This window comes from Somniosus microcephalus, chromosome 12, assembly GCF_052327205.1.
Source record: "Somniosus microcephalus isolate GS21.2 chromosome 12, FLI_Smic_1.0, whole genome shotgun sequence".
Lineage (NCBI taxonomy): Eukaryota > Metazoa > Chordata > Chondrichthyes > Squaliformes > Somniosidae > Somniosus > Somniosus microcephalus.
The window spans coordinates 167255639-167282414 of NC_140998.1; the positions used below are offsets into that span (position 1 = coordinate 167255639).

The window sequence follows — 26776 nt, forward strand, 5'->3', positions numbered from 1 at the left end:
GTCCCATGCCAGCGTGGTTGACTCTTAACTGTCCTCTGAAGTGGCTTAGCAAGACACTCAAATGTTAAATGCTGGCTTTGCCAGCGACGGCCACATCCCGAGAACAAATAAAGTCAGGAGTGCAATGGAATATTCACCACTCACCTGGATGAGTGCAGCTCCAACAACATTCAAGAATCTCTACATAATCCACGGCAAGGTAGTCATGTAATCAGCAACAGCAACTTCCATTCAATTGTGCCTTTAACTTAAAAATGTTTTAACATAGCACTCTGAAACTGAACTCAATGCCCAACCCCTCAACCTCTGGTGTATTGTAGCTGCAGTATGTACTATCTGCAGGATGCACTGCAGATGTTACCAAGATTACTTGCACAGCACCTCCCAGCCTAGCAACCTCTGCCGCCAAGAAAGACAAGAACAGTATCTTGGGATCACCATCACCTCCAAGTCGCACGCCAACCTGACTTGGACAGATACCATGGTTTCATCACCACCATTGGGTCAAATCCCCTACCTAACAATTGTGGAAGCGCCATCACCATACATACTGCAGCAGTTCAAAGAGAAAGTACCCCATCACCACTGTCTCAGGGCATCTGGGAATGATCAATAAACCTGGCCTTGCTAGTGTTGCCCATATCCCAAGAACAAATGAAGAGAGTTGGTCAGATATTGAACATTCTCAATTTCTGAGTTCCTGATACAAATATTACAGAACCACAAAACAGAACATAGTGAGACTGTGCAACATTCAGGGAAAATACAGTAAGCAAACACTGTATAGACAGTTGAATCATTCTCCAGACGAGCAGTTAGTTTTTTTTGGACACAGTTCTTAATATAGGTTAAAATGAAATTCTGCCCATGGTTGGATGACTACAGCTGAGCACTAATCTACAGACAGCTCACATTGATTTGTTGGTCCACATAATGGTGAAGGGTTTCAAAATGGAGCAAGAGTAAATGTTTTTAATCATGTTCATGCCTTGCTACTTGCATTTGCAGCAGGTGATAAATGCTACTTTTAGGTTAGTCATTAGGATACATGGTATTGAATAGAGAAAGCTGCCACTGGCTGCAGTCTTACTACCGTATATAATCATGGGGGAGGGGGAAGCAAGTGCTAAAATATCTGTGCTTCATCATGATGTTGCCGAGTTGATGTTCTGCATGCATTAACCTTTCAGCAAGACGTCCTTACATACCCGGTTTTTATGTGCATTGATTGATGCATAGCGCACTGTGCCTCTGAACCCTGCTACCACTCGAGGCTGAAAAAAATGAAAAGAAAAATAGAATTAATCATTCTTTATAATTTCAATGAAAATTACCAAGAGGAAAAACAATAGTAACAAAAAGTACAGTGTTTCATCAAATTCTGGAGCAGAGCTAATACACCATTGAACTACAGCAGTAGCTTACATTGTCAGTCTACAAATATTTTGACTATTAATTATGTGTTTCTGAATGAATGCAAAGAAAAGCAAATGGTTTACTTCCCACAGTGTGAGTTGTTTAAGCAGTAACCCTAGCCCAATTTCTGCAATTACAGTTTTACAAATCAGATACAGACAGAAGTCTCTTAAGGGATGTCCAGTGCAATGCAAAGTCTAACTGCCTCATGAGCTACTTTTTTTTTTAGAATCAGCTTGCTGAGGTTCTCTATGGTGGACTATCTGCAATGATATTATCTAACATCCAATTCAAATTTCCTTAAATATGCAGAAAATTGATTTTATTTTTGTAATACTGACAAGATACCATTCAAAAGCAATACAGTTCTTAATTTTTAAACAGATAAAACTTGTGGGCCTGTTGGAAATAAAGAATGTGAGCACTCATCCCTTATTGTAGTTTCTGCCAGAGTAAACTTCCCAATTTACATTAGCGTTGAGTGACAACTTAAATGATGTTCTAAAGTGAACAGCTTATGAAAATAAAGTGACAAACTTTGACAATTTTAATCTACAGAAAGAAATATTTAATCAGATACCAAGTTCTACTCAATATTTGACCAACAGAGTTTTTCCAATAAGGATGAATTCTTGTTAAGTTTGTTGAAACGTTTATGTTGAAAAGGCAATTTGTTCTTCCTCCTCCCCCTAAAACTGTAACCCTTCATCAGATCTGCCTGAATCAATAAGCAATGAAATAAGAATATCACTTAAAAATTTAACTGTTTGTCTAACTTGACAGCTTGCTTTAGGGGTCCTTATATAAAAAGGACCAAAAGGTCAAAATTGTTCATCGAGAAGAAATGAAAGCTCATGTACATAGGATTTATTTGTCACCTATAGTTTGTAGTTTGGCCTATCCCTCACCTGTATCAGCACCACCAGCCAACAGCAACATTTCAGCACATTAAGCAGAAATTCCAATTTGCAGCACATTCACAAATAGTGTAGTGAAAATGGACATATTCTATATACTGTAGAGTTTAGAAGAATGAGAGGTGATCTCATTGAAACATACAAAATTCTTACAGGGCTTGACAGAATAGATGCAGGGAGGATGTTTCCCCTGGCTGGGGAGTCTAGAACCAGGGGTCACAGTCTCAGAATAAGGGGTCGGCCATTTAGGACTGAGATGAGAAAACAATTCTTCAGAGGGCGGTGAATCTTTGGAATTCTCTATCCGAGGACTGTGGATGCTCATTCGTTGAATATATTCAAGGCAGATATCGATAGATTGTTGGATATTAAGGGTATCAAGGGATATGGGGATAGTGCAGGAAAGTGGAGTTGAGGTCGAAGATCAGCCATGATCTTATTGAATGTCGGAGCAGGCTCGAGGGGCCGAATGGCCTACTCCTATTTATGTTTTGTTCTTATATCAGAATTTAACAACAGCTTAATTATTACATGGATTTGATGAGGTATTGAGAAACAAAGCTTAGTGAAAAAGTAAAACATTTACAATACTTCACTAGTGAACAAAAGTCTCTGGTGTGTTATGGGGAAATTGAGCTGGTCGATACCATTGCTTTTCCCATTTGGCTCTAATGCAGTGACTCGACTACATGCAATTTGTTTTGTTGCACGTTTTTGATCTAGATTTTGGTGCATGAAACAAATATATATTTTAATTTAAAGAGATCATAAAAATTGCAGAGTATATTGAAAGCTAACATTAAAACATTAATTTCTGTCCTTGCGATTGCAAATCCTTCATATTTTCCCCCCTTCTCTCAGGTAAAGTGAACTTGTTTTTAATTTGGTTTCCTCTTGAATAGGCTGGTAAATGTGACTAGTTGAGACTAAATGAGCTAGTTTCCGTACTTGACGGTTTGTATTTGCAATGTCAATTAAAAAAAGGTTCCAGTCGAGAGGTATTAATCAAAGCACTTCGACACAGTTCCTGTTCATACAGTAATGGGGCAGAATTTGTTACTAATGGGCAATTTGACCAATTTCAGCCAGTCTGTTTGTGGAAAGAAAGCAAATATTATAAGCAAGCTGGGATAAAAGGCAAGTTGAAAACAAAGCATCGAGACCCAAAATAAATTTTAAAATATCAAGAAATCCATCTCCCTAGCTAGCATTGTAGGTTTTCAGCTCATACATGGTCATTGGAACAAACTGTGAGACAGCAGTAATTGAACATCAGCCTCTGTCACCAAAGTACATATTAAAACATTAGAATTAAAAATTATAAATGTGAATCTTTGCACCTCCTTGACTTTATCCATTTTTCATCAATCCTCTGCATCATAATTTTATTTATGTTCTCAGGCTGAGGAGTTGGGGTTATGGATCTTGCAGGGCCATGGGGAAGGGGGTTCATTTTTTAAGCTAGGTGCATCAACAATGACCTCCAGGGAGCATGAATCACAGCCTTAGGCCCAAGTGAGAAGGGGGCAAAGATAGAGGTAAAGTAACTGGTAAAAGGAGTCGGCGATGGAGCAGTTGGGATAAGGGTGCGCGAGGGAGCCAAGGTGGAGCTGAAACACAGTTTCTTTTTGTTGCCGTGTGATTGGGCAGAAGGCTCTTACTGGGGAGAGAAAAGTTTGTGTAATACAATTGGTGAATAATGAAAGAAAATAACCAATTAGAAGGAAAAAAAACAGAAGAAAACAGAACACTTACAAAGAACACCAATCATTGACATTCACTAAATCAATGTTTTTATATAAATTTTAGATATATACAGGTAGACTACCTTTTATCCGAACTTCCGAAAACCGAAACCCTCTAAAAACCGAAGGTTTTTTCGTTCAGTGCAAGTCGTGCGCACGACATGACCAGAGTGGCGCACGACCCCGACCCCCGCCGCCGACCCCCCGCCACCGACCCCCGCCGACACCGACCCACCCCCGACAAATTTCCCAGTCTTATAAAATACCTTCCGAAATCCGAAATTTTCCGAAAACCGAAACACGGCTGGTCCCGAGGTTTTCGGATAAAGGATAGTCTACCTGTAGTATAAATATATACACTGTGGCGTACCGATCACAGAAAGGACACAATCCGCTTTTCGGTCCGTAGACTATAAATCAGGCGTCATGCCTTTAAGAAGGATCACACCTTTAAGAAACTCGATCTGCAACATAGTTAAGCCCAGAGCGGGGGAGGAGCAGTCGAAGCTGTGGACTGATGAAAGGCAGTCGGACTTGGTGTAGGCTCTGACGCCATTTTGTGTTCAACATGCAGTCTCAACAATTAAACCTTTTCTGTTGAACCTCTCAGAGTTCAGTATTTTTTACTAGGAGTACGTAGACTCCTACAACACAATATATAAAGCCTACTGTAACATCTATACTGTATGTTAAAAAATTAGAACTTTTTGTTACCATATCTTCTATGCCACCTACGTACCACCAGATTGCAAGTTGGACCCACACTGAAAAAAGTGGCCACTGATTTGGCTAAACAAATGCTTTTTGAAGATTTTTTTAAGCCAAGTAAGTACCGGCATTTTAAGAGCCTGGTACTGTCACAGTAATGCTTGATTTGTTTGAAGGGTTCACAAGATGCCATACATGCAGGGGAAGTTATGTCATCCATGCGGCAGAAGCTTGATCCAAGCCCAGATGAGATGACTCATTTGTTATGAAGGAATATTTGAGTTAATAATTTAAAAATTCAGTAACTAAATTTTGTAAATAAATTGAAAACACAATTTTGTAGCACAAGCTACACTGAATGGCTGGCATCATTCTTCTGAGTAGCAGTGCACAGTGACTGTGCAATTTTTAATTTACCTCAACTTTAGAGATCCAACAAGAACATAAGAATTAGGAGCAGAAATATAGAAGATAGGAGCAGGAGTAGGCCATTCGGCCCCTCGAGCCTGCTCCGCCATTCAATAAGATCATGGCTGATCTTCGACCTCAGCTCCACTTTCCCGTCCTATCCCCATATCCCTCGATTCCCTTAGTGTCTAATTATAAAAAAATAAAGCTCATTGTGTTGTTAACAAAGTTATAAAACTAGATTAAAATGTACTGATGAAAAAAAAAATGCAATGTAATCAAACAAGGCTTTTCCTCCATAGACCAAGTCTAACCAATTCCACTGTAGACTGTATAGTCTAGTCGATTTAGTCTCCCAAGGAAGAGTCTGGCATGCACCTCCCTACTCCCGTCCAACAAAGGTAATCTAGCAAAAAATTCACATTTTCTCTTCAAGAACTTGCATTTATATATATTTTTTGGATAAAAATGGAGACAGGTGAGAAGCAGTGTTAGTAAACAAACGGTGGTAGGTCTACACTGCAGTCATCCTATTACAACTCACTATGGAGGGGGAGGAACCACGTAACTGACAGCCTATGAGACGAGTCCAGCCAGTTCCTTCATTATTAAGCGTAAGAAAAAATTGTCACAAGATTCAAAAATTTAAATGAGGTGGGAGGGGAAAAAATGTCAAGTCTTTAAAATATGAAATAAAGACTGCTTATTTATGTTCAGCTGTGCAGACCTCTCACTAATGGCTATTTCCCTACCACAATCAATTCTACCTGCAGCTATAAACTCAATGGGTGCAACAGAAAATTAGAACATTTTCTAATACTGAAATGCCTTGCTTCACTTGCATAACTACACAGATGTTAAAGGAAAGTAATTTTCACCAATGACTCATTGTGAATGCATTGCCCGGTGTGGTACTGAGCCAGGGAGCTCAGGAAAGCCCAATCTCCAATCATTCGTCTATGTCAAGTTTGTGAATCTCTACTGTAGTAAAAGAATTGCAACTAGCATCACTGTAGCATGGCCAGGGTCACCAGTAACCACAAGCAGGGTCCTCTTCCTAATCACAATTCAGTGACTAGCACTTAGCTTACACTTAATACCAAAACCTTCTACAAGTTTGGTAACCTTTGGTGTACAAAATGGCTGACAGATGTGAAATCAAGTTTAATACACAAATACATTGCATAAGTGGGCTGCCCCTCCATCTTTGTAGCGATTTCAAATAACCTGTGCACTAACATTGCGCCCTCCCACAGGTGCCATAACATGATCTTCTGTGGCAGTGGTACGAAGCAAGGAATTGGTTCCCAGTTAAAAAAAAAATCCTTTCTTGTTCTAACTATTATAAATATCTTTAAGATTTTCACAGAAGTCAGCAATGCCCAGTTTATGACTTCATACCACTCTCCTTTGCTCTAGCTCTGTAATTAACAGGAAAAGGTGAAGAAGAGGCTAGCAACACTAAGCTCAATCATAAAATGGAGGCTAGTTTGACTGACAGCTAGTTACTGACTGGCTTAACAATAACTACTTCAGTTATGTAACCCTGGCTAACACACTGCATCAGGTCATAAACACTGCAGTCACGTTTGGATTGGCAGTAGACGGTCATCATTAAGCCAGAGGACATTGGCTTGTTGCATCACATCAAAGTTTTGGAGCATTGTCCCTGGGTGGATTGGTTGTTTCATTTTGTTCTCTTGGTAGCTTGAAACTGCATAAAGTACTCAAATTATAACTGTTATAACTAGGGAACGGTAGCATAGTGGTATGTTACTGAACTAGTAATCCAGAGGCCTGGACTAATAATCTGGAGACACGAGTTCAAATCCCACCACTGCAGCTGTGGAATTTAAATAAATCTAGAATGATGACCATGACACATTGTCGTAAAAACCCATCTGGATCGCTAATGGCCCAGAAATTCGGGTCGGGAGCTTCCCGCGGGTGCAAGCCCCCGACCTGCACTTATCTTGCGCGTCGGCAGTTGAGCTCTGGGCTCCCGTGGAATTCCGCTCCGGGGCCTGCTCCAACTCCCGGCGCGCTGTGCTTGCGTGTCCCAGGGGCGATGCGTCCCCTTGGATCACGTGAGCCATGGGCAGCCAATCAGAGGAGGGAAAAGCCCATTCATAAGATTGACAGGAAGACCTGTCTAAACTTATGAATATACAGGCCCCAAAATAACAGTAAACCTTCAAATAATTTTTTTAAATTTTAAATAAACTATAAATTACATTAAATAACTATTTTAAACAATAATTTAAATTTTTGAAAAAAAGAATTTTATAAATAAACAGGGCTAAAAATAAACTTACCTTGCTTTAAAGTATTTAAAAATAATAAACCTGTGGAAAAAATGTTTTAATTTTAATTAATTGACCACTTACCTTTTAAAATGCAGGCCTTACGCCTGGTTTTTACATTTCTAAAATCGAAAGACTTACCCTCACGGAAAAACCTGTAAAAAAAAAACGTAAGTTCAAAGCGCACGCGCAGACTCCCGCGCGCACGCGTTCGGCCTCTGAACCCCTTCGTTCAGAGGAACGGAAGTACCGGTTTCCCGCGCATGCAAGAAACCGGCACTTCCATTGGGTCCACGCGCGAGTACCCCGTGCGTACTCATGCGTTGGGACCCGAATTTCTGGGCCAATGTGTTTTAGGGCATTATGCTGTCCTTACCTTGTTTGTCCTGTATGTCACTCCAGACCCACAGCAATGTGGTTGACTCTGAAATGGCCTAGCAAGCCACTCAGTTGTAACAAACCGCTACAAGATGCTGAGGATGTTGTGGATAGCACATTCAGTGAGTTGGTCACACCGCAGGTAAAGGCTAGCTCAGACAGTAAATGGGTGACCAAAAGGCAGGGTAAAGGCAGGAAGGTAGTGCAGGAGTCACCTGCGGTCATCTCCCTCCAAAACAGGTTTACCGTTTTGGGTACTGTTGGGGGAGATGACTTATCAGGGGAAGGCACCAGCAGCCAGGTTCAGGGCACCATGACTGGCTCTGCTGCACAGAAGGGCGGGAAAAAGAGGGATAGGGCTATAGTGATAGGGGATTCAATTGTAAGGGGGATAGATAGGAGTTTCTGTGGCCGAGACCGCGACTCCAAGATGGTATGTTGCCTCCCTGGTGCAAGGGTCAAGGATGTCTCGGAGCGGGTGCAGAGCATTCTGAAGGGGGAGGGGGATCAGCCAGTTGTCGTGGTACATGTAGGTACCAACGATGTAGGTAAAAAGAGGGAGGAGGTCCTACAAGCTGAATTTAGGGAGTTAGGAGCTAAATTGAAAAGTAGGACCTCAAAGGTAGTAATCTCTGGATTGCTACCAGTGCCACGAGCTAATAAGTTTAGAGAGAGTAAGATAGATAAGCTAAATACGTGGCTTGAGCAGTGGTGCAAGGGAGAGGGATTTAAATTCTTGAGGCATTGGAACCAGTTCTTGGGGAGGAGTGACCTGTACCAAGGGGACGGTCTACACCTGAACTGTGAGGGAGCCGATGTCCTCGGGGTAATATTTTCTAGGGCGGTTCGGGAGGATTTAAACTAATTTGGCAGGGGGATGGGAACCTAGGTAGTGGAAAAGAGGGAAGTCATATGAAGTCAGAAATAGATGGTAGAAAGGTGAGAAGCAATAAGCAAAGGAGAGAAACACAAAGGGCCAAACTAATTCATAATGAGAGTGTGAAAAAAGCAAGCCTGAAGGCTTTGTATCTTAATGCTAGAAGCATTAGGAACAAGGTGGATGAATTAGTTGTGGAAATAGAGGTAAACAAGTATGATTTGATTGGGATTACAGAAACGTGGCTGCAGGGTGGGCAAGGCTGGGAACTTAACATCCAGGGATATACAATATTTAGGAAGGATCGGCAAAAAGGTAGGGGAGGTGGGGTAGCATTGCTGGTAAAGGAGGGGATTAATGCAATGGAAAGGAAGGATATTAACTCGGATGAAACGGAATCTGTATGGGTAGAAATGAGAAATAGCAAGGGGAGGAAAACGTTAGTGGGTGTGATATATAGGCCTCCAAATAGTAATATGGAGGTGAGGGAAGGCATAAAAAGGGAAATTAGAGAAGCGTGCGATAAGAGCACAGCTGTCATCATGGGAGACTTTAATTTACATATTGATTGGACTACCCAAATTAGTAAAAATTCTGAGGAGGAGGAATTCCTGGAATGTTTTCGGGACGGTTATCTGGACCAATATGTCGAGGAACCGACTCGAGATCAGGCCGTTTTAGACTGGGTATTGTGCAATGAGAAGGGACTTATCAGCAATCTTCTTGTACGAGGCCCCTTGGGTCAGAGCGATCATAATATGATCGAGCTCTCAGTCGAGATGGAGAGTGAGGAAATTGAATCAGAGACTAAGGTCCAGAACTTAAATAAAGGGAATTACGAGGGTATGAGACGGGAATTGGGTAAGATTGATTGGGTGGTGTTTCTGGGGGGATTGACAGTGGATAGACAATGGCAAGCATTCAAAGATAGAATGGAAGAATTCCAGAACATGTTTATACCGGTTTGGCATAAAAATAAACCTAAAAAGGTGACTCAACCGTGGATAACGAGGGAAATTAGGGACAGCATAAAATTAAAAAAAAGGGCATATCAACTGGCAAAAAAAAGCACCAGACCGGAAGATTGGGGGCAGTACAGGATACAGCAAAAGAGGACAAAGGGATTAATCAGGAAGGGGAAAATAGAATACGAAAGTAAACTTGCAGCAAACATAAAGACAGACTGCAAAAGCTTTTATCGGTATATCAGGAGGAAAAGACTGGTAAAATCCCAAGTCGGTCCCTTGCAGTCCGATTCGGGAGAATATATAATGGAGAATAAGGAAATGGCAGACCAATTAAACTCATACTTTGGTTCTGTATTCACAAAGGAGGACACAAATAACCTCCCAGGAATATCGGCAAACATAGGGACTAATGAGAGGGAGGAGCTGACAGAAATTAGTATCTCTAGGGATATGGTGTTGGGTAAGTTGAGGGGACTGAAGGCCGACAAATCCCCGGGGCCTGATAAACTACATCCTAGGGTACTTAAGGAGGTGGCCCTGGAGATAGCAGATGCTCTAAGGATCATCTTCCGGAACTCCATTGACTCGGGAACAGTACCCGTGGATTGGAGGGTAGCTAATGTTACCCCAATATTTAAAAAGGGGGGTAGAGAGAAAGCAGGGAATTATAGACCAGTAAGCCTTACATCGGTTGTGGGCAAAATGCTAGAGTCCATTATTAAGGATAAAATAGCGGAGCACTTGACAAATGGGGAAAGGATCGGACAGAGTCAACATGGATTTACAAAGGGTAAATCGTGTTTGACTAATCTGCTGGAATTTTTTGAGGAAGTAACTGGTAAAATAGATGGGGGAGAGCCAGTGGATGTGGTGTACCTTGACTTCCAGAAAGCCTTCGATAAGGTTCCACACAAAAGATTATCATGCAAAATTAAGGCTCATGGGAGTGGGGGCAAAGTATTAACGTGGATAGAGAACTGGCTGGCGGATAGAAAACAGAGAGTTGGAATAAACGGCTCGTTTTCGGAGTGGCAGGCAGTGACCAGCGGGGTGCCGCAAGGATCTGTCCTGGGACCCCAGCTGTTCACAATATATATAAATGATCTGGATCAGGGAATTGGATGCAATATTTCCAAATTCACTGACGACACTAAACTAGGAGGAGGGGTGGGCTCTGATGAGGATGTCAGGAGGCTACAGTGCGATTTGGACAGGTTGGGGGAATGGGCGGATACATGGCAGATGCACTATAATGTGGATAAATGCGAGGTTATCCACTTTGGGGGTAAAAACAGGAGGGTAGATTATTATCTAAATGGCAATAGATTGGGAGATGGGGAAGTGCAGAGGGACCTGGGTGTTCTTGTGCACCAGTCACTGAAGGAGAGCATGCAGGTGCAACAGGCGATTAAGAAGGCAAATGGTATGTTGGCCTTCATATCAAGGGGGTTCGAGTATAGGAATAGGGATACCTTACTACAGCTGTACAAGGTGCTGGTGAGACCGCATCTGGAGTATTGTGTACAGTTTTGGTCGCCCCATCTGCGGAAGGATGTTCTTGCCATGGAAAGAGTGCAACGGCGATTCACCAGGCTGATACCTGGAATGGCGGGAATGACCTACGAAGAGAGATTAAATAGTTTGGGCTTGTACTCACTGGAGTTTAGAAGATTGAGAGGGGATCTCATCGAAACATATAAAATTATGGCAGGCCTGGACAGGCTGAATTCAGAGAGAATGTTTCCAATGGCCGGGGAGCACAGAACCAGGGGCCACAGTCTAAAAATAGCAGGCAAATCATTTAAAACAGAGATGAGGAAGAATTTCTTCACTCAAAGAGTGGTGAGCCTGTGGAATTCCCTGCCACAGAGGGCTGTGAAGGCTAATTCAATAAATATTTTCAAGAGAGAATTGGATATATTTCTGAAGGCTAAGGGGATTAAGGGTTACGGAGAAAAGGCGGGGACGGGGTACTGAACTGGTAAGATCAGCTATGATCTCAGACGAAGATCAGCCATGATCTCATTGAATGGCGGAGCAGGCTCGAAGGGCCGAATGGCCTACTCCTGTTCCTATCTCTATGTTTCTATGTAACAAGGATAAAACCGGACGGACCACCCGGCACCGACTTTGGACGCGACAACGGCACACCCAGCCCAGTCAACCCTGCAAAGTCCTGCTCACCAACATCTGGGGACCTGCGCCAAAATTGGGAGAGCTGTCACACAGTCTGGTCAAGCAACAGCCTGACAGTCATACTAATCGAATCACACCTTTCAGCCAATTTCCCAGACTCCTCCATCACCAATGGTGGCAGCACAGTTGGGAGGGAGTGGCCCTGGGAGTCCTCAACATTGACTCCGGACCCCATGAAGTCTCATGGCATTAGGTCAAACATGGGCAAGGAGACCTCCTGCTGATTACCACCTACCGCCCTCCCTCAGCTGATGAATCAGTATTTCTCCATGTTGAACACCACTTGGAAGCACTATTGAGGGTACAGAATGTATTCTGGGTGGGGGGCCTCAATGCCCATCACCAAGAGTGGCTTGGTAGCTCGGCCGAGTCCTGAATGACACAGCTGCGACTGGGCCTGCGGCAGGTGGCGAGAGAACCAACACGAAAGGGAAAAACCTACTTGACCTCATCCTCACCAATCTACCCATCGCAGATGCATCTGTCCATGTCAGCTTGGGTAGCAGTGACCACCGCCCAGTCCTTATGGAGACGAAGTCCCGTCTTCACACTGAGGACACCCTCCATCATGTTGTGTAGCACTACCACCGTGCTAAATGGGTAGGTTCAGAACAGATCTAGCAGCTCAAAACTAGGCATCCATGAGACGCTGTGGGCTATCAGCAGCAGCAGAATTCTATTCCACCACAATCTGTAACCTCATGGCCCGGCATATCTCACTATCATTATCAAGCCAGGCGACCAGCCCTGGTTCAATGAAGAGTGAAGAGGTGCATGCCAGGAGCAGCACCAGGCGTACCTAAATTGAGTTGCCAACCTGGTGAAGGTGCAACACAGGACAACATGCATGCTCAACAATGGAAGCAGCATGCTATAGACAGGGCTAAGTGATCTCACAATCAACAGATCAGATCAAAGCTCGGCAGTCCTGCCACATCCAGTCGTGAATGGTGGTGGAACATTAAACAACTGACAGGAGGAGGAGGCTCCACGAAAATCCCCATCCTCAATGATGGTGGAGCCCAGCACACAAGTGCAAAAGACAAGGCTGCAGCATTTGCAACTATCTTTAGCCAGAAGTGCAGAGTGGATGATGTATCTCGGCCTCCTCCTGAGGTCCCCACCATGACAGAAGCCAGTCTTCAGCCAATTCGATTCACTCCACGTGATATCAAGAAACGGCTGAGTGCACTGGAGGCTACAGGCCCAGACAATATCCCGGCTGTCGTGCTGATGACTTGTGCTCCAGAACTAGCTGTGCCTCTAGCCAAGCTGTTCCAGTACAGCTACAACACTGGCATCTACCTGACAATATGGAAAACTGCCCAGGTAGGTCCTGTCCATAAAAAACAGGCCAAATCCAATCCAGCCAATTACCGCCCCATCAGTCTACTCTCAATCATCACCAAAGTGATGGAAGGTGTGATCAACAGTGCTATCAAGCGGCACTTACTCACCAATTACCTGCTCACCAATGCTCAGTTTGGGTTCTGCCAGGACCACTCGGCTCCAGACCGCATTACAGCCTTGGTCCAAATATGGACAAAAGAGCTGAATTCCAGAGGTGAGCCGAGAGTGACTACCCTAGACATCAAGGCAGCATTTGACCAAGTGTGGCATCAAGGAGCCCTAGTAAAATTGAAGTCAATGGGAATGACTCTCCACTGGCTGGAGACATACTTGGCACAAAGGAAGATGGTTGTGGGTGTTGGAGGCCAATCATCTCAGCCCCAGGACATCGCTGCAAGAGTTCCTATGGGCAGTGTCCTAGGCTCAACCATCTTCAGCTGCTTACATAAGATGTAGGAGCAGGAGGTGGTCATTTGACCCCTCGAGCCTGCTCCGCCATTCAATAAGATCATGGCTGATCTGATCTTGGCCTCAACTCCACTTCCCTGCCCGCTCCCCATGACCCTCGACTCCCCTTACCTTTCAAAAATCTGTCTATCTCCACTTTAAATATATTCAATGACCCAGCCTCCACAGCTCTCTGGGGAAGAGAATTCCAAAGATTCACGACACCCTGAAAGAAGAAATTCCTCCTCATTTCCATCTTAAATGGGTGTCCCCTTATTCTGAAATTATGCCCCCTAGTTCTAGATTCCCCCACAAGGGGAAACATCCTCTCTGCATCTACCCTGTCGATCCCCTTCAGAATCTTATGTTTCAATAAGATCCACTCTCATTCTTCTAAACTCCAATGAGTATAGGCCCAACCTTTCTTCATACGTCAACCCTTTCATCTCCAGAATCAACCTCGTAAACCTTCTCTGAACTGCCTCCAATGCAAGTATATCCTTCCTTAAACAAGGAGACCAAAACGTATGCAGTACTCCAGGTGTGGTCTCACCAATGCCATGTACAGCTGTAACAGGACTTCCCTACTTTTATACTCCATTCCCTTTGCAATAAAGGCCAACACTCCATTTGCCTTCCTAATTACTTGCTGTACCTGCATGCTAACTTTTTGTGATTCATGTACAAGGACCCCCAGATCCCTCTGTACCTCAGCATTTTGTAATCTCTCCCTATTTAAATAATAATTTGCTTTTTTTATTTTTCCTACCAAAGTGGATAACCTGGCATTTTCCCACATTATACTCCATCTGCCAGATTCTTGCCCACTCACTTAGCCTATCTATATCTCTTTGGAGATTCTTTGCATCCTCCACACAATTTGCTTTCCCACCTATCTTTGTATAATCAGCAAATTTGGCTACATTACACTCGGTCTCTTCATCCAAGTCATTAATGCTTCATCAATGACCTTCCTTCCATCATAAGGTCAGAAGTGGGGATGCGCACTGATGATTGCAAAGTGTTCAGTTCCATTCCCAACTCAGGTAATGAAGCAGTCTATGCCCCCATGCAGCAAGACCTGGACAACATTCAGGCTTGGGCTGATTAAGTGGCAAGTAACATTCATGCCACAGAAGTGCCAGGCAATGACTATCTCCAACCAGAGAGAGTCTAACCACCGCCCCATGACATTCAATGGCATTACATCGCCGAATCCCCCAACATTAACATCCTGGGAGTCACCACTGACCAGAGACTTAACTGGACCAGCCACATAAATATTGTGGCTACAAGAGCAGGTCAGAGGCTGGGTATTATGTGGAGAGTGTCTCACCTTCCGACTCCCCAAAGCCTTTCCACCATCTATAAAGGCACATGTCAGGAGTGTGATGGAATACTCTCCACTTGCCTGGATGAGTGCAGCTCCAACACTCAAGAAGCTCGACACCATCCAGGACAAAGCAGCCCGCTTGATTGGCACCCAATCCACCACCTCAAACATTCACTCCCTCCACCACCGGCGTACCGTGGCTGCAGTGTACCCCACTGCAGCAACTCGCCAAGGCTCTTCGACAGCACCTCCCAAACCCGCGACCTCTACCACCTAGAAGGACAAAAGCAGCAGGCACATGGGAACACCATCACCTCCAAGTTACACACCATCCTGACTTGGAAATAGATCACCATTCCTTCATAGTCACTTGGTCAAAATCTTAGCACTCACTCTCTAACAGCACTGTGGGAGTACCTTCACCACACGGACTGCAGCGGTGGCTCACCACCACCTTCTCAAGAGCAATTCGAGATGGGCAATAAATGCTGGCCTTGCCAGCGACACCCACATTCCTGGAACGAATATAAAAAAAAAACTCCTTCAAACAAAATATCTGTATCAGGACAAGAATATATTTTGTAAATACAAAATGACCAGCTCCCATTATGTTTTTAATCCTTAAAACCTACCTCTTCCTGTCCTAATATTGCTTTATGTGGCTGGGTGTCTAATTTTGTCAGACAACGTTTCTGTGAAATACCTTGGGACGGTTTACGACATTAAAGGTGCTATATAAATGCACGGTTAAAATTATTCACTTTCTTGAAATTTAGTGGTACTTTGTGATTGTGGATTGGAAGGAGCTTGCTCCCAAAGGAATGAACTCCTTGGAGAGCAGTATGGAGCAGGCCAGAAGTTGACAACCCACTGGGGAGCAGATGAGAGAGATTAATCCCCAGTGAATAGGGTAGGATGGTCTTCTTGAAGAGGCAGTGACTGGTGGGGATGGCAGGGAATGCCTCAGGTTAAATAGAGGGAAGCATAACAAAGACCGCCTACTTCCACCTCCGTAACATCGCCCGTCTCCGCCCTTGCCTCACCTCATCTGCTGCTGAAACCCGCATCCATGCCTTTGTTACCTCTAGACTTGACTATTCCAACACACTCCTGGCTGGCCTCCCACATTCCACCCTACGTATACTTGAGGTCATCCAAAACTTGGCTGCCCGTGTCCTAACTCGCACCAAGTCCCGTTCGGCCATCTCCTCTGTGCTCGCTCACCTACATTGGCTCCCGGTTAAGCAACTCCTCGATTTCAAAATTCTCATCCTTGTTTTCAAATTCCTCCATGGCTTTGCCCCTTCCTATCTCTGTAATCTCCTTCAGCCCCACAACCCCGAGATATCTGCACTCCTCTAATCCTGGCCTCTAGAGCATCCCTGATTATAAATTGCTCAACCTTTGGTGGCTGTGCCTTCTGTTGCCTAGGCCCTAAGCTCTGGAATTCCCTGTCTAAACCTCTCCACCTCGTTACCTCCTTTAAGACGCTCCTTAAAACCCTACCTCTTTGACCAAGCTTTTGGGCACCTGCCCTAATTTATCCTTATGTGGCTCAGCGTCAAATTGTTTTGTCTTAAAATACTCCCGTGCGGCGCCTTGGGACATTTTACTACATTAAAGGGGCTATATAAATACAAGTTGTTGTTGTTGGAAGCCGTGGGCATATTGAGCAGGGACTGTGGACTGGAGTGACAGCAAAACAACTTACATTTATATATCACCTTTAACATGGCAAAATATCCCAAAGTACTTCAAAGAGCGTAACAGACAAAAATGGACACCAAGCCAAAGCAAGTGAGTAGCAGGGTGAGGAATCAAGCAGGTAATGTTTCAGAAAACAGAGGGAAAGGAGTTCAGAAGATTTGGGTGGCTGAGGCAAAAGGAGATAGGAATTGATGGAGAGCGGAGGGGGTCAGGAGGAGATAGTCAATATCTCACCTAAGTGAATACAGCAGTTCTAGCTTTGAGTTACATAAACTAAGATCTAAGATACAAAATAGATTAAAACATGGTTACACAAGTCCCATACATAGAGGCTTAGAAAGCACTGGTTAATGGTAGACTGGTGATCCAGGTGCGGTGAGGACATCATTTCCTGGGCAAGAAAAGCTGCAGACGTAGTGGAGATCCTAGGTATGGATAATAGATGGAGGGACACTGAGCTGAATTGAGCAGTATTCCTCTTAACAACTGCAGTGCTCCTACTTGTGCCCTATCTGGGAGCATTATATTATCTAATGTTAGAAATACAGTTGCTGCTTTCAGGGTTTTTGGGACAACTGGGTAGCAGAATAGGTCAGGTTTTCAGTTGTTTCCTCTCTTGCTCCTGGATTTTGGAAACCCCCCAGATTAAGGGCATTAACTCTCTGTTGTTTGCAAGAGCCCTGCATGAACGGAGCATAGTCAGTCACTGCCTAACTAGCTGGTATAAGACCTACAGCACCAAAGTGTTGGTAATCTCAATCAGTTAGTCCACAAGGATGGTTGATGTGGGAAGTGGAAAATCCACACTGGTGCAGCGAATTGCTCTTCTGAAGTTGGAGTCAAAGCACAAGGTTGAGGTCGAGAAGAGGGAGCTCTCCTCTGCATCTGGTTGTGCTATAGTTGATCTAGAAATGAGGACAATACCACTGGGTACTCATGGAGGAAGTGCGTCTTGGTTCCATGGCATAGATAATGGTGCTGGATTGATTCCTGTAATTTTTCCAGATTGTCTTGGGGGTTGGAGTAGGGAAAACATTGTAGCGCTCCATGAGGTTTTGGCTATGGTTGTTGAATTAGCTGGACTGGGTGCATAATTTTGCAAGGTTACATATGGTCTGCGGGACCAAATGGAATAATGTCACTTTCATGTTCCATGCTTCACGTTGTGTTCCTATGTTGTAAAATGCTACTTCAACTAACAGGCGACTATAGGGCATTTTTGAGTACCATGCTGGAACTTGCTCACCCACTGGGAAACCCAGTCACTAAGTCATGAACATGCAAGGAGGAAAACAGTGCGTCCCATTCACTCAAGGCAAAATACTGCAGTTTATACACTGTACAAGTGTCAAGCCAAGTTTCTCCAGCACAAATCAAGTACTGAGAGAAGTAGGAAAAAGGATTATATTGGTGAGGAACCTTTCAAAACAGATCATTCTTATACAAGATAAAGTTTCACTTTAGTGTTTGTTTGTCATATCTTTTGATTAACTGTGTGAAATCCAGCCAGAAAATGAATAAAAGCATTTAATCTGTGTCTAACCACAAAAGCATTTACATTTATTTCTCCCATTGAAAACAGGAAAAATATTTAAACCACTACAAAAATGTTGATGCACAGTTGTTAAAACTATATTAAAAAAATTCTTTAGGCAATTTCGAGAGGCTAATATGCAGCAAAAGGTTTGGTCAGAGCAGAAGAGTTAAACCTCACGTTGCATTAATTATGAGTGCAGGCTCGGTTTACTGCTATCTACGCTAAATTACACAGGATCAATTTGAAGGTCATTTCTGCTTGCTTGACATGCATTTTTACCAAGTACCCTGGGATGCACAGCATCAGTGACAAGCATTCAGAGCTCAATGCCCATTATACAAGGCAGGATAAAAGGGGGATAAATAAAGGATAGCAAGTTGTACATAGAATTACCGCTGGTCATCAAAATGAAGTACAATAGAACCCTTAGTGAAAATACCTTGCAACAGTCGAGATAAAGTATATTCTGCAAGGTTACGGCCAATGGTTGGAATAGCTTGCACTACTGGAATGCTTCCTCAGCATCACAGTGAAGATTGCTTGGGTCCGAATAAAAAAAGTTAGGAAACGAATGCACGAGGGACAGCTGGGAGAAGACAATTCTGTCAACCGACACCATCAGCACTTGCATCATTAGACACTGCTATCTCCAGGAGACATCAAACCACACAACCACAACAAAATGACTGCTGCAGGACACCGACTGGAGTACATAACAGATGATTACTGCAGCATTTGATGGTGTGTTTTTTTTTTAATGCTGCATTAAATAAAACTTTACTTAAAAATATTTCCAACAAGCATCCTTCTAGAGCCTTGCGAGTCACAAATCTACATTGGAAAGTGTGAACGATTACTACACGCACACTGCTGCTGAAACAAATGGAAACTGAATAGTAAGAGGATTGTACAAATAAAAAAGACTGGTGCCCAGAAGCCTAATTGCTCCCCAAATCCATTTGAAGATAAATCCCAAATTGGATAGATCAATTTCTACAGAGCATTACTAGATATAAATATGGTTAGCCTTTGGTGTGTTCAGAGAATCCTGCTTTTAAGTTATTGGCATTACAGGAAAACACACATTAAATAAATACCTTACATCGTAGATTAGGATATATTTTGCAAGGTCCCTTTGTGGAAAGAAAACCATATGTACACTGAAAAGCTAATTACTCTTGTTCCAATCAAGGTCACATCACCTCCATTTATCTGTAGCGACAGAACATTTTCTCCACCACACCACCCACAACGACAGGAAACTCTCGATTTACCGGCACCTAAATAACCGGAAATCTCTTAACTGGCAAAATTCAGGAGTAGGTTCAGGTAAGTTTTACTTCATATTAGTGGCAGTTCCTGGATCTGTGGCTGTGTAACTGGGGTTCGTGCACTTGTTGCTAAGCAACAGGGACGCTTGGTCTGTGGCCAGAGCTCCTGCACATGTTGCTAAGCAACAGGGAAGCCTGGATTTGTTGCTGTGTACGAAGCTCTCGTACCTTTTAACTATACCTCTCTGTAATCCAGACTTCTTGATAAACCAGCACCACGCCAGTCCCGTTGGTGCCGGATAATAGAGTTTCCTGTATTAGTTTTATTTAAACCTAGAGGGAGGGAAAAAAAAGTGTTCCAGGGATTAGAGGAGTTCTAGTTGAAGGGCTGGCGCGATCACCGAATGACTTCCTTCTGTGCTGCACCTGGCATGATTCAATAAGGGTTGAAGGTTCTGTCGGACTGCCGCTATTCCCCAAAGTCACCACCACCACCATCCATATAATTTCAAAACTGTGTTTTTCTTTTTTTTTAAAAACCCCCACATCTGCTCAGTTAGCTATCACATCACAAGCGTCCCCACCCCCCCAAAAAAAATCCTCCTTGCTTGGTTATATGTGGCAAAATAACACTTCTGTTTGTCAGAGGATATATTCTTTTTACATAACTCGTATGGAGTTCTCTGAAATGCTGCACAGCAGTTATACAATGAAAGATCACATGCCTGGTGCAATACAACTTACTGAAATAACCAATAATTAGAGCAATGTGTCTAGTTCGGTCTATGTGTGAAACTTATTTTTTAATAAAGAGAGGGAAATATCACAATCATCCATATACAGTGAAAATGTTGGATAGTGACTTTGCATAAATAACTGCACAGGGATACTATTATGATTATTTATTTCCCATCAAACAGTTGGGTAATTTTCCATGCTCATTAGATTGAGGGATGTCAGCACTGGGGACTGAAACAGACGGCATGGCAAGGTTTGACAATGCATTGGCCAGACTACATATGGACTGCTTTGCTCAATTCTAGTTACCATGCCACCCAAAGGATGTGCATGCACTGCAGATAGGGAAGGGAAGAGCCAAGTATAAAGGGGATGAGCAGCAAGGAAAGAATTACATAGAAAGTACAACATGGAATCAGGTTGTTCAGCCCAAACATGTTGGTGCTTATCCTCCGTATCAGCAGTTGTTCTAATCCCATATGCAGAAACAGAACAAAGAGAAGCTCAAATTCTATAGTCTGGACAGAAGGCAGTCAGGGGGTGGGGGCGGGTGGGGAGAGCTCATCAAGGTTTATAAAATATTAAATGTTAGTGGCAAGGTAAACCTAGAACATTACTTTGATGTAAGCCAAGCCAATAGGACCAAAGGACGTAAATTTAAATTAGTGAAAATGAAATCTAAAATTGATATTAAGTCAATTTTGTAATTATTCAAAGTGTGGCAAATGTTTGGAATAACATGCCAGGTGAGGTAGTACATCAAACATTACATTCATTCAAAATATGGTTGGATGCTAAGCTGGGAAAGTCAGGGTATTTGTCAATCCAGTGGCCTTGACCTATCCTTGACTGCTTTTACTTCTTATGGAACAATTCTAGATTCCCAGTGTCAGCATCAATTCAGTTGGATGTAGAATGAAACAATAATTTGCATTTATATAGTGCCTTTAGCGAAGAAAATCTTCCCAAGATGCTTCACAAAGTGATCAGAAAAAAATATACACCGAGTCGTAGAAGGAGCTTGACCAGAGAGGTGGGTTTTAAGGAGGGCCTTAAAAGGAGGAGAGTGAAATGGAGGAGTGTAGGGAGATAATTCCAGAGCAAGGCATGGCCACCCTTGGTGGAGTGAAGGGAAGAGCAATGCACAAGAGGCCAGAATCAAAAGGAACAGAGTGTACTGGGAGGGTTGTAGGGCTGGAGGAGGTTACAGAGATAGGAAGTGGCAATGCCATGAAGGGATTTAAACACAAGGATGAGACTTTTGACACTGGAGGTGTCAGGGGACTGGGAGACAATGAAGGTCAGCAAGGATGTGGTGATACGTGAGCAGGATCTGGTGCTGGATAAGTTAGTGGCGACAGAGTTTTGGTTGAGCTGAAGTTTACAGAGGCTGGAAAATGGGAGGCCGGCCAAGAGGAAGCATTGGAATAATTGAGTCTGGAGTTGACAAAGACATGGATGAGGGTTTCAGTGCTAGATAGGCTGAGGCAGGGGCAATGTTACATAGGTGGAGGTAGGCAGTCCTTGTGATGGAGCGTATACAGGGTTGGAAGTTCAGACTGGGGACTCTGGGTCAGCCCAAGACAATGGCCGGGGAAGGGGATGAAATTGGTGGCCAGGGTAGAGAGTATGTGGCGGGGGCCATAGACGATGGCTTCAATCTCCCCAATGTTTAAGTGGAGGAAATTGCAGCTCATACAATACGCATATTGTCTCCTAATAATGTACCTAAACTCCAACCTTGAAGGCATGCACCTTAGCATACCAGTGTGAACTTTCTATTTCTCATGAACCATCCTTCGGTCATCACTTAGCAGCATGGACTGTCAAACAATGCTGAATTATAGGCTCACACATTGAGTATTCTTGGAATGCATGCCAGATTGTTTCCTGGATCAGTATGTGGAGGAGCCAACCAGGGAACAGGCTATTCTAGATCTGGTACTGTGTAATGAGAAAGGGCTAATCAATAATCTTGTGGTAAAGGGGCCTTTAGGGACAAGTGACCATACTATGATTGAATTTTACATTAAGTTTGAGAGTGATGTAGTCCAATCTGAAACTAAGGTCTTCAATCTAAACAGAGGAAACTACAAGGGTATGAGGGACAAGTTAGCCATGGCAGATTGGGAGACTACACTAAAAGGTATGAAAGTGGACATACAATGGCTAACATTCAAGGAAATAATGCATAATTTGCAACATATATTCCTCTAGGGCATAAAAACCCAAAAGGAAGAGTGATCCAAACATGGCTAACAAAAGAAATTAAAGCTAGTATTAAGTCAAAGGAGGAAGCTTATAAAGTTGCCAGATTGGAATCTTTTTAGAAATCAGCAAAGGGGGACCAAGAAATTGATAAAGAAAGGGAAAATGGAATAGGAGCACAAACTAGCGAAAAATATAAAAACGGATTGTAAAAGCTTCTATAGGTATGTGAAAAGGAAAAGACTGGCAAAGGTAAATGTAGGTCCTTTACAGTCAGAGATGGGAGAATTTATAATGGGGGATAAGGAAATGGCAGAGAAATTAAATAAATACTTTGTTTCTGTCTTCACGGAGGAAGACACAAAAAACCTCCCAGAAATACGAGTGGCGAGGAGGAGTAACTTAAAGAAGTTATTAGTAAAAAAACAGTACTAGCAAAATTAATGGGGCTAAAAGTCGATAAATCCCAAGGATCGGATGACCTACATCCTAGGATTTTGAAAGAGGTGGCCACTGGGATAGTGGACGCATTTGGTTGTCATCTTCCAAAATTCTATAGATTCTGGAACAGTTCCTGCAGATTGGAGGTTGCAAATGTAATCCCGCTATTTAAGGAAGGAGGGAGAGAAAGCGGGGAACTACAGACCTGTTAGCCTCACATCAGTGGTTGGGAAAATGCTGGAATCTATTATAAAGGATGCAATAACTGGGCACTTAAAAACTAATTGTAAGATTGGGCAGAGTCAACATGGATTTATGAAAGGGAAATCCCGTTTCACAAACCTATTGGAGTTCTTTGAGGATGTAACTAGTGGAGTAGACAAAGGGGAACCGGTAGATGTGGTGTATTTGGATTTTCAGAAGGCCTTCGATAAGGTCCCACACAAGAAGTTGGTGAACAAAATTAGGGCACATGGAATTGGGGGTAATATACTAGCATGGATTGAGAATTGGTTAACAGACAGAAAACAAAGTAGGGATTAAACGGGTCTTTTTCAGGATGGCAGGCTGTGACTAGTGGGGTACCGCAAGGATCGGTGCTTGGGCCCCAGCTATTCACAATCTATATCAATGATTTGGATGAGGGGACTAAATGTAACATTTCCAAATTTGCTGATGATACAAAGCTAGGTGGCAGTGTCAGTTGTGAAGAGGCTTCAAGGGGATCTCGACAGGCTCAGTGAGTGGGCGAGAACATGGCAGATGGAATATAATGTGGATAAATATGAAGTTATCCACTTTGGTAGAAAAAACAGAAAGGCAGAGTATTTCCTAAATGGTGAAAGATTGGGGAACACAGATGCTCAAAGGGACCTGGGTGTCCTTGTACATGAGTCCCTGAAAGTGAATGTGCAGGTGCAGCAAGCCATTAGGAAGGCAAATGGTATGCTGGCCTTCATTACAAGAAGATTTGAGTACAGGAGTAAAGAAGTCTTACTCCAATCATATAGGGCCTTGGTGAGACCACACCTGGATTAGTGTGTACAATTTTGGTCTCCTTACCCAAGGAAGGATATACTTGCCATAGAGGGAGTGCAACGAAGGTTCACAAGCTCCCATTTCTTATGTTCTTTTGTGCCAAGTATGAGAGAGCAGCAGGCTCCAGTGAAACTATATCTCATTAGAAGTCTATGTCTTCAGATGATTAGTGAAAAGTATCTATGGGGTTTTGGGGGGGGGGGGGGGGGGGGGTGGGGGGCGGGGTGCAGTTAGGAAAGGAACGGAAACAAATCCCATTTCTTAAGTGTGAGACAGTTTTGAATCACAAAATCTGCCCTTTTTAGAATCTGGAAAAAAAAACAAACAAGAACCTTTGATACACAGTACTGTAAAGTAAGATCAAACCTAGTTGGTACAAACTAAATTATATCCTTATAGTTTCTGGCATTTATTTCCCAATGGAAAAGCAACCTTTCAGGGTATAATGAAAATAGTCAAAGATCAGCATTTAAGTATTAAATATCACCAGATGCATATCTGGATTAATATTTAATGCTGAAGACCCATTCTTCAGTAACATTACCCCACAATCAATATTTCGACTTCTTTTGTTTTTAAAAAAGCACAACATTGATACCAGAAATTGAGGAGCAAATATGAGAATTCCAAAGACTTGTGCTTGACCCCACGTTCAAATTTCCACCCAAAGGAAGATTACCAGCCAAAGCTTCCCACTGGAAATCATAGTACAGGTTTCAGTTTCAACGGCAAACCTCCAATACCTCCAAATGTCAACTTCCAGAAGACCACAAAACCTTTTACTTCCATTACCAGAGAAAGAAAACAGTCACCCGTGCGATAGCAACACAACCTTGGATCAACTGGCCAATGTTTGCAAAAGGTAAAATAATGAGTAAATGGCTTTCTTTAACCACTACTGTTGAAAGATTTAATCAGAATTCCTGCCCCATCTCATGGGAATGTTAACCAAAAGTAGAAAATGTAAGAGGCTTATTCAGTTTCATCATAGGCTTGTAAAACTACAGTATTATTTCTCATGACATAAAAATCTAATAATTTCATAACAAAATACACATTTTTAGATACATAATTTCTTGGCCATAGTAATATAATTAACTATCAATCATTCATTCTACCAGCATGGCTTCCACAAAATCTAATATTGCCAGGTAATAGTATTTGTTATCAAGTTCAAAGCAAGGCTCATCAACTACTGATGTTTTCATGAAAATACAAAACATTTATTAAAATACCATCAAAATCACAGCAAGTATAATTTGCTTGTCAAAAAATTCTATTTATTACAGATTAAAACAAAAACCTGTTTTCAGATGTAAAGCTCGCTTTCCAAAAAGAAAATTTTTGACAAAATAATGCATAGACAACTGTTAGAACTAACTTGATCACATGGGATGATAGGACAGTTACTATGTTGGTCAGACAGTTGGTTGAAAGCATGTAAGCAGAGGGTTGTTATTAATGGGAGTGGACTGGATTGAGATCTTGCCATAGGTGGAGTTCCACATGCCTCTGTACTGTCACCACTGTTATTCAACATTTTCATGGTTAATTTAATGGAGGGTTTAAATGGAACTATCCTTAATTTGCTGATGACACAAAAATATCCATGCAATTAACAATTCAAATCAAATCCATGGGTTACAGGCTGATTTAGACAAGTTAGGTAAATGGGCCAGTGTGTGACATATAGCTTTTAAAGTGGACAAATATAATGTCACACACTTGGAGTTAGGAAACTCTTCGACATATTTATACCATGCGCGAGTACCTAATAAAGTTAACAGATCCAGAAAGAGACCCGGGGATAATAGATAATCACTTGTTACGGTGCATTGAGAGTTAGTTATAGGGAAAGCAGATAGGATTTTAGGTTGTGTAGCTAATACCATAGCATACAAAACCAAGAGTAGTAAATACAAAAACTTGTCTTTATAGAACACCTTCAACATAAAAAAAATCCCAAAGGCTCAGGTACGTCTGCATTTGGAGTACGGATTGCTGTGTCTAGTTTTGGTCCTATATGGTGAAAGGTGTCAATGTTCTGGAAAAGGTACACCTTAGGATGACCATTGTTATACTTAACCTTAGAGCCCTTATACATCTAGGAGCTACGCGAACCGACCTCGACCCCACTACCGAACATCAAGCCACCGTTTCCAAGACTGTCACTGACCTCATCTCCTCTGGAGATCTTCCCCCGACAGCCGCCAACCTCAGTTCCCCAACCCCGCACAGCCCACTTCTACCTCCTTCTCAAGATCCACAAACAGGACTGCCCTGGTAGATCCATCGTTTCAGCCTGTTCTTGCCCCACGGAACTTATCTCTTCCTATCTCGACTCTTTTTTCTCCTTGTCCAGTCTCTTCCCACCTACATCCGCAACTCTTCCGATGCCCTCCGCCACTTTAACAGTTTCCAGTTTCCCGGCCCCAACCGCCTCCTTTTCACCATTGACGTACAATCCCTCTGCACCTCCATCCCCCACCAGGATGGCCTGAGGGCGCTCCACTTCTTCCTTGGAGAGGCCCAACCAGTCTCCATCCACCACCACCCTCCTCCACCTGGCTGAACTTGTTCTCACATTGAACAACTTCTCCTTTGACTCCACTCATTTCCTCCAAATCAAAGGTGTTGCTATGGGTACCCGCATGGGTCCTAGCTATGCCTGCCTTTTCGTGGGATATGTGGAACACTCCTTGTTCCAGTCCTACTCGGGTCCCCTCCCTCACCTCTTTTTCCAGTACATTGATGACTATCGGTGCCGTCTCCTGTTCTCGCCCTGAACTA

At 43.0% G+C, this 26776-nt stretch overlaps 1 protein-coding gene across 5 annotated transcripts in view; it reads right to left on the reverse strand.

Annotated features, from left to right (window-relative positions):
- The window catches only part of ttbk2a (tau tubulin kinase 2a), a 262791-nt gene that overhangs the window by 107934 nt on the left and 128081 nt on the right, over positions 1 to 26776 (reverse strand). For all 5 annotated transcript variants that reach the window (XM_086003795.1, XM_086003794.1, XM_086003797.1 and 2 more), the window contains one exon: positions 1209 to 1274. In XM_086003795.1, coding sequence (XP_085859921.1) covers positions 1209 to 1274 — 66 coding nt within the window. The remainder of the gene's footprint in view (positions 1 to 1208; positions 1275 to 26776) is intronic.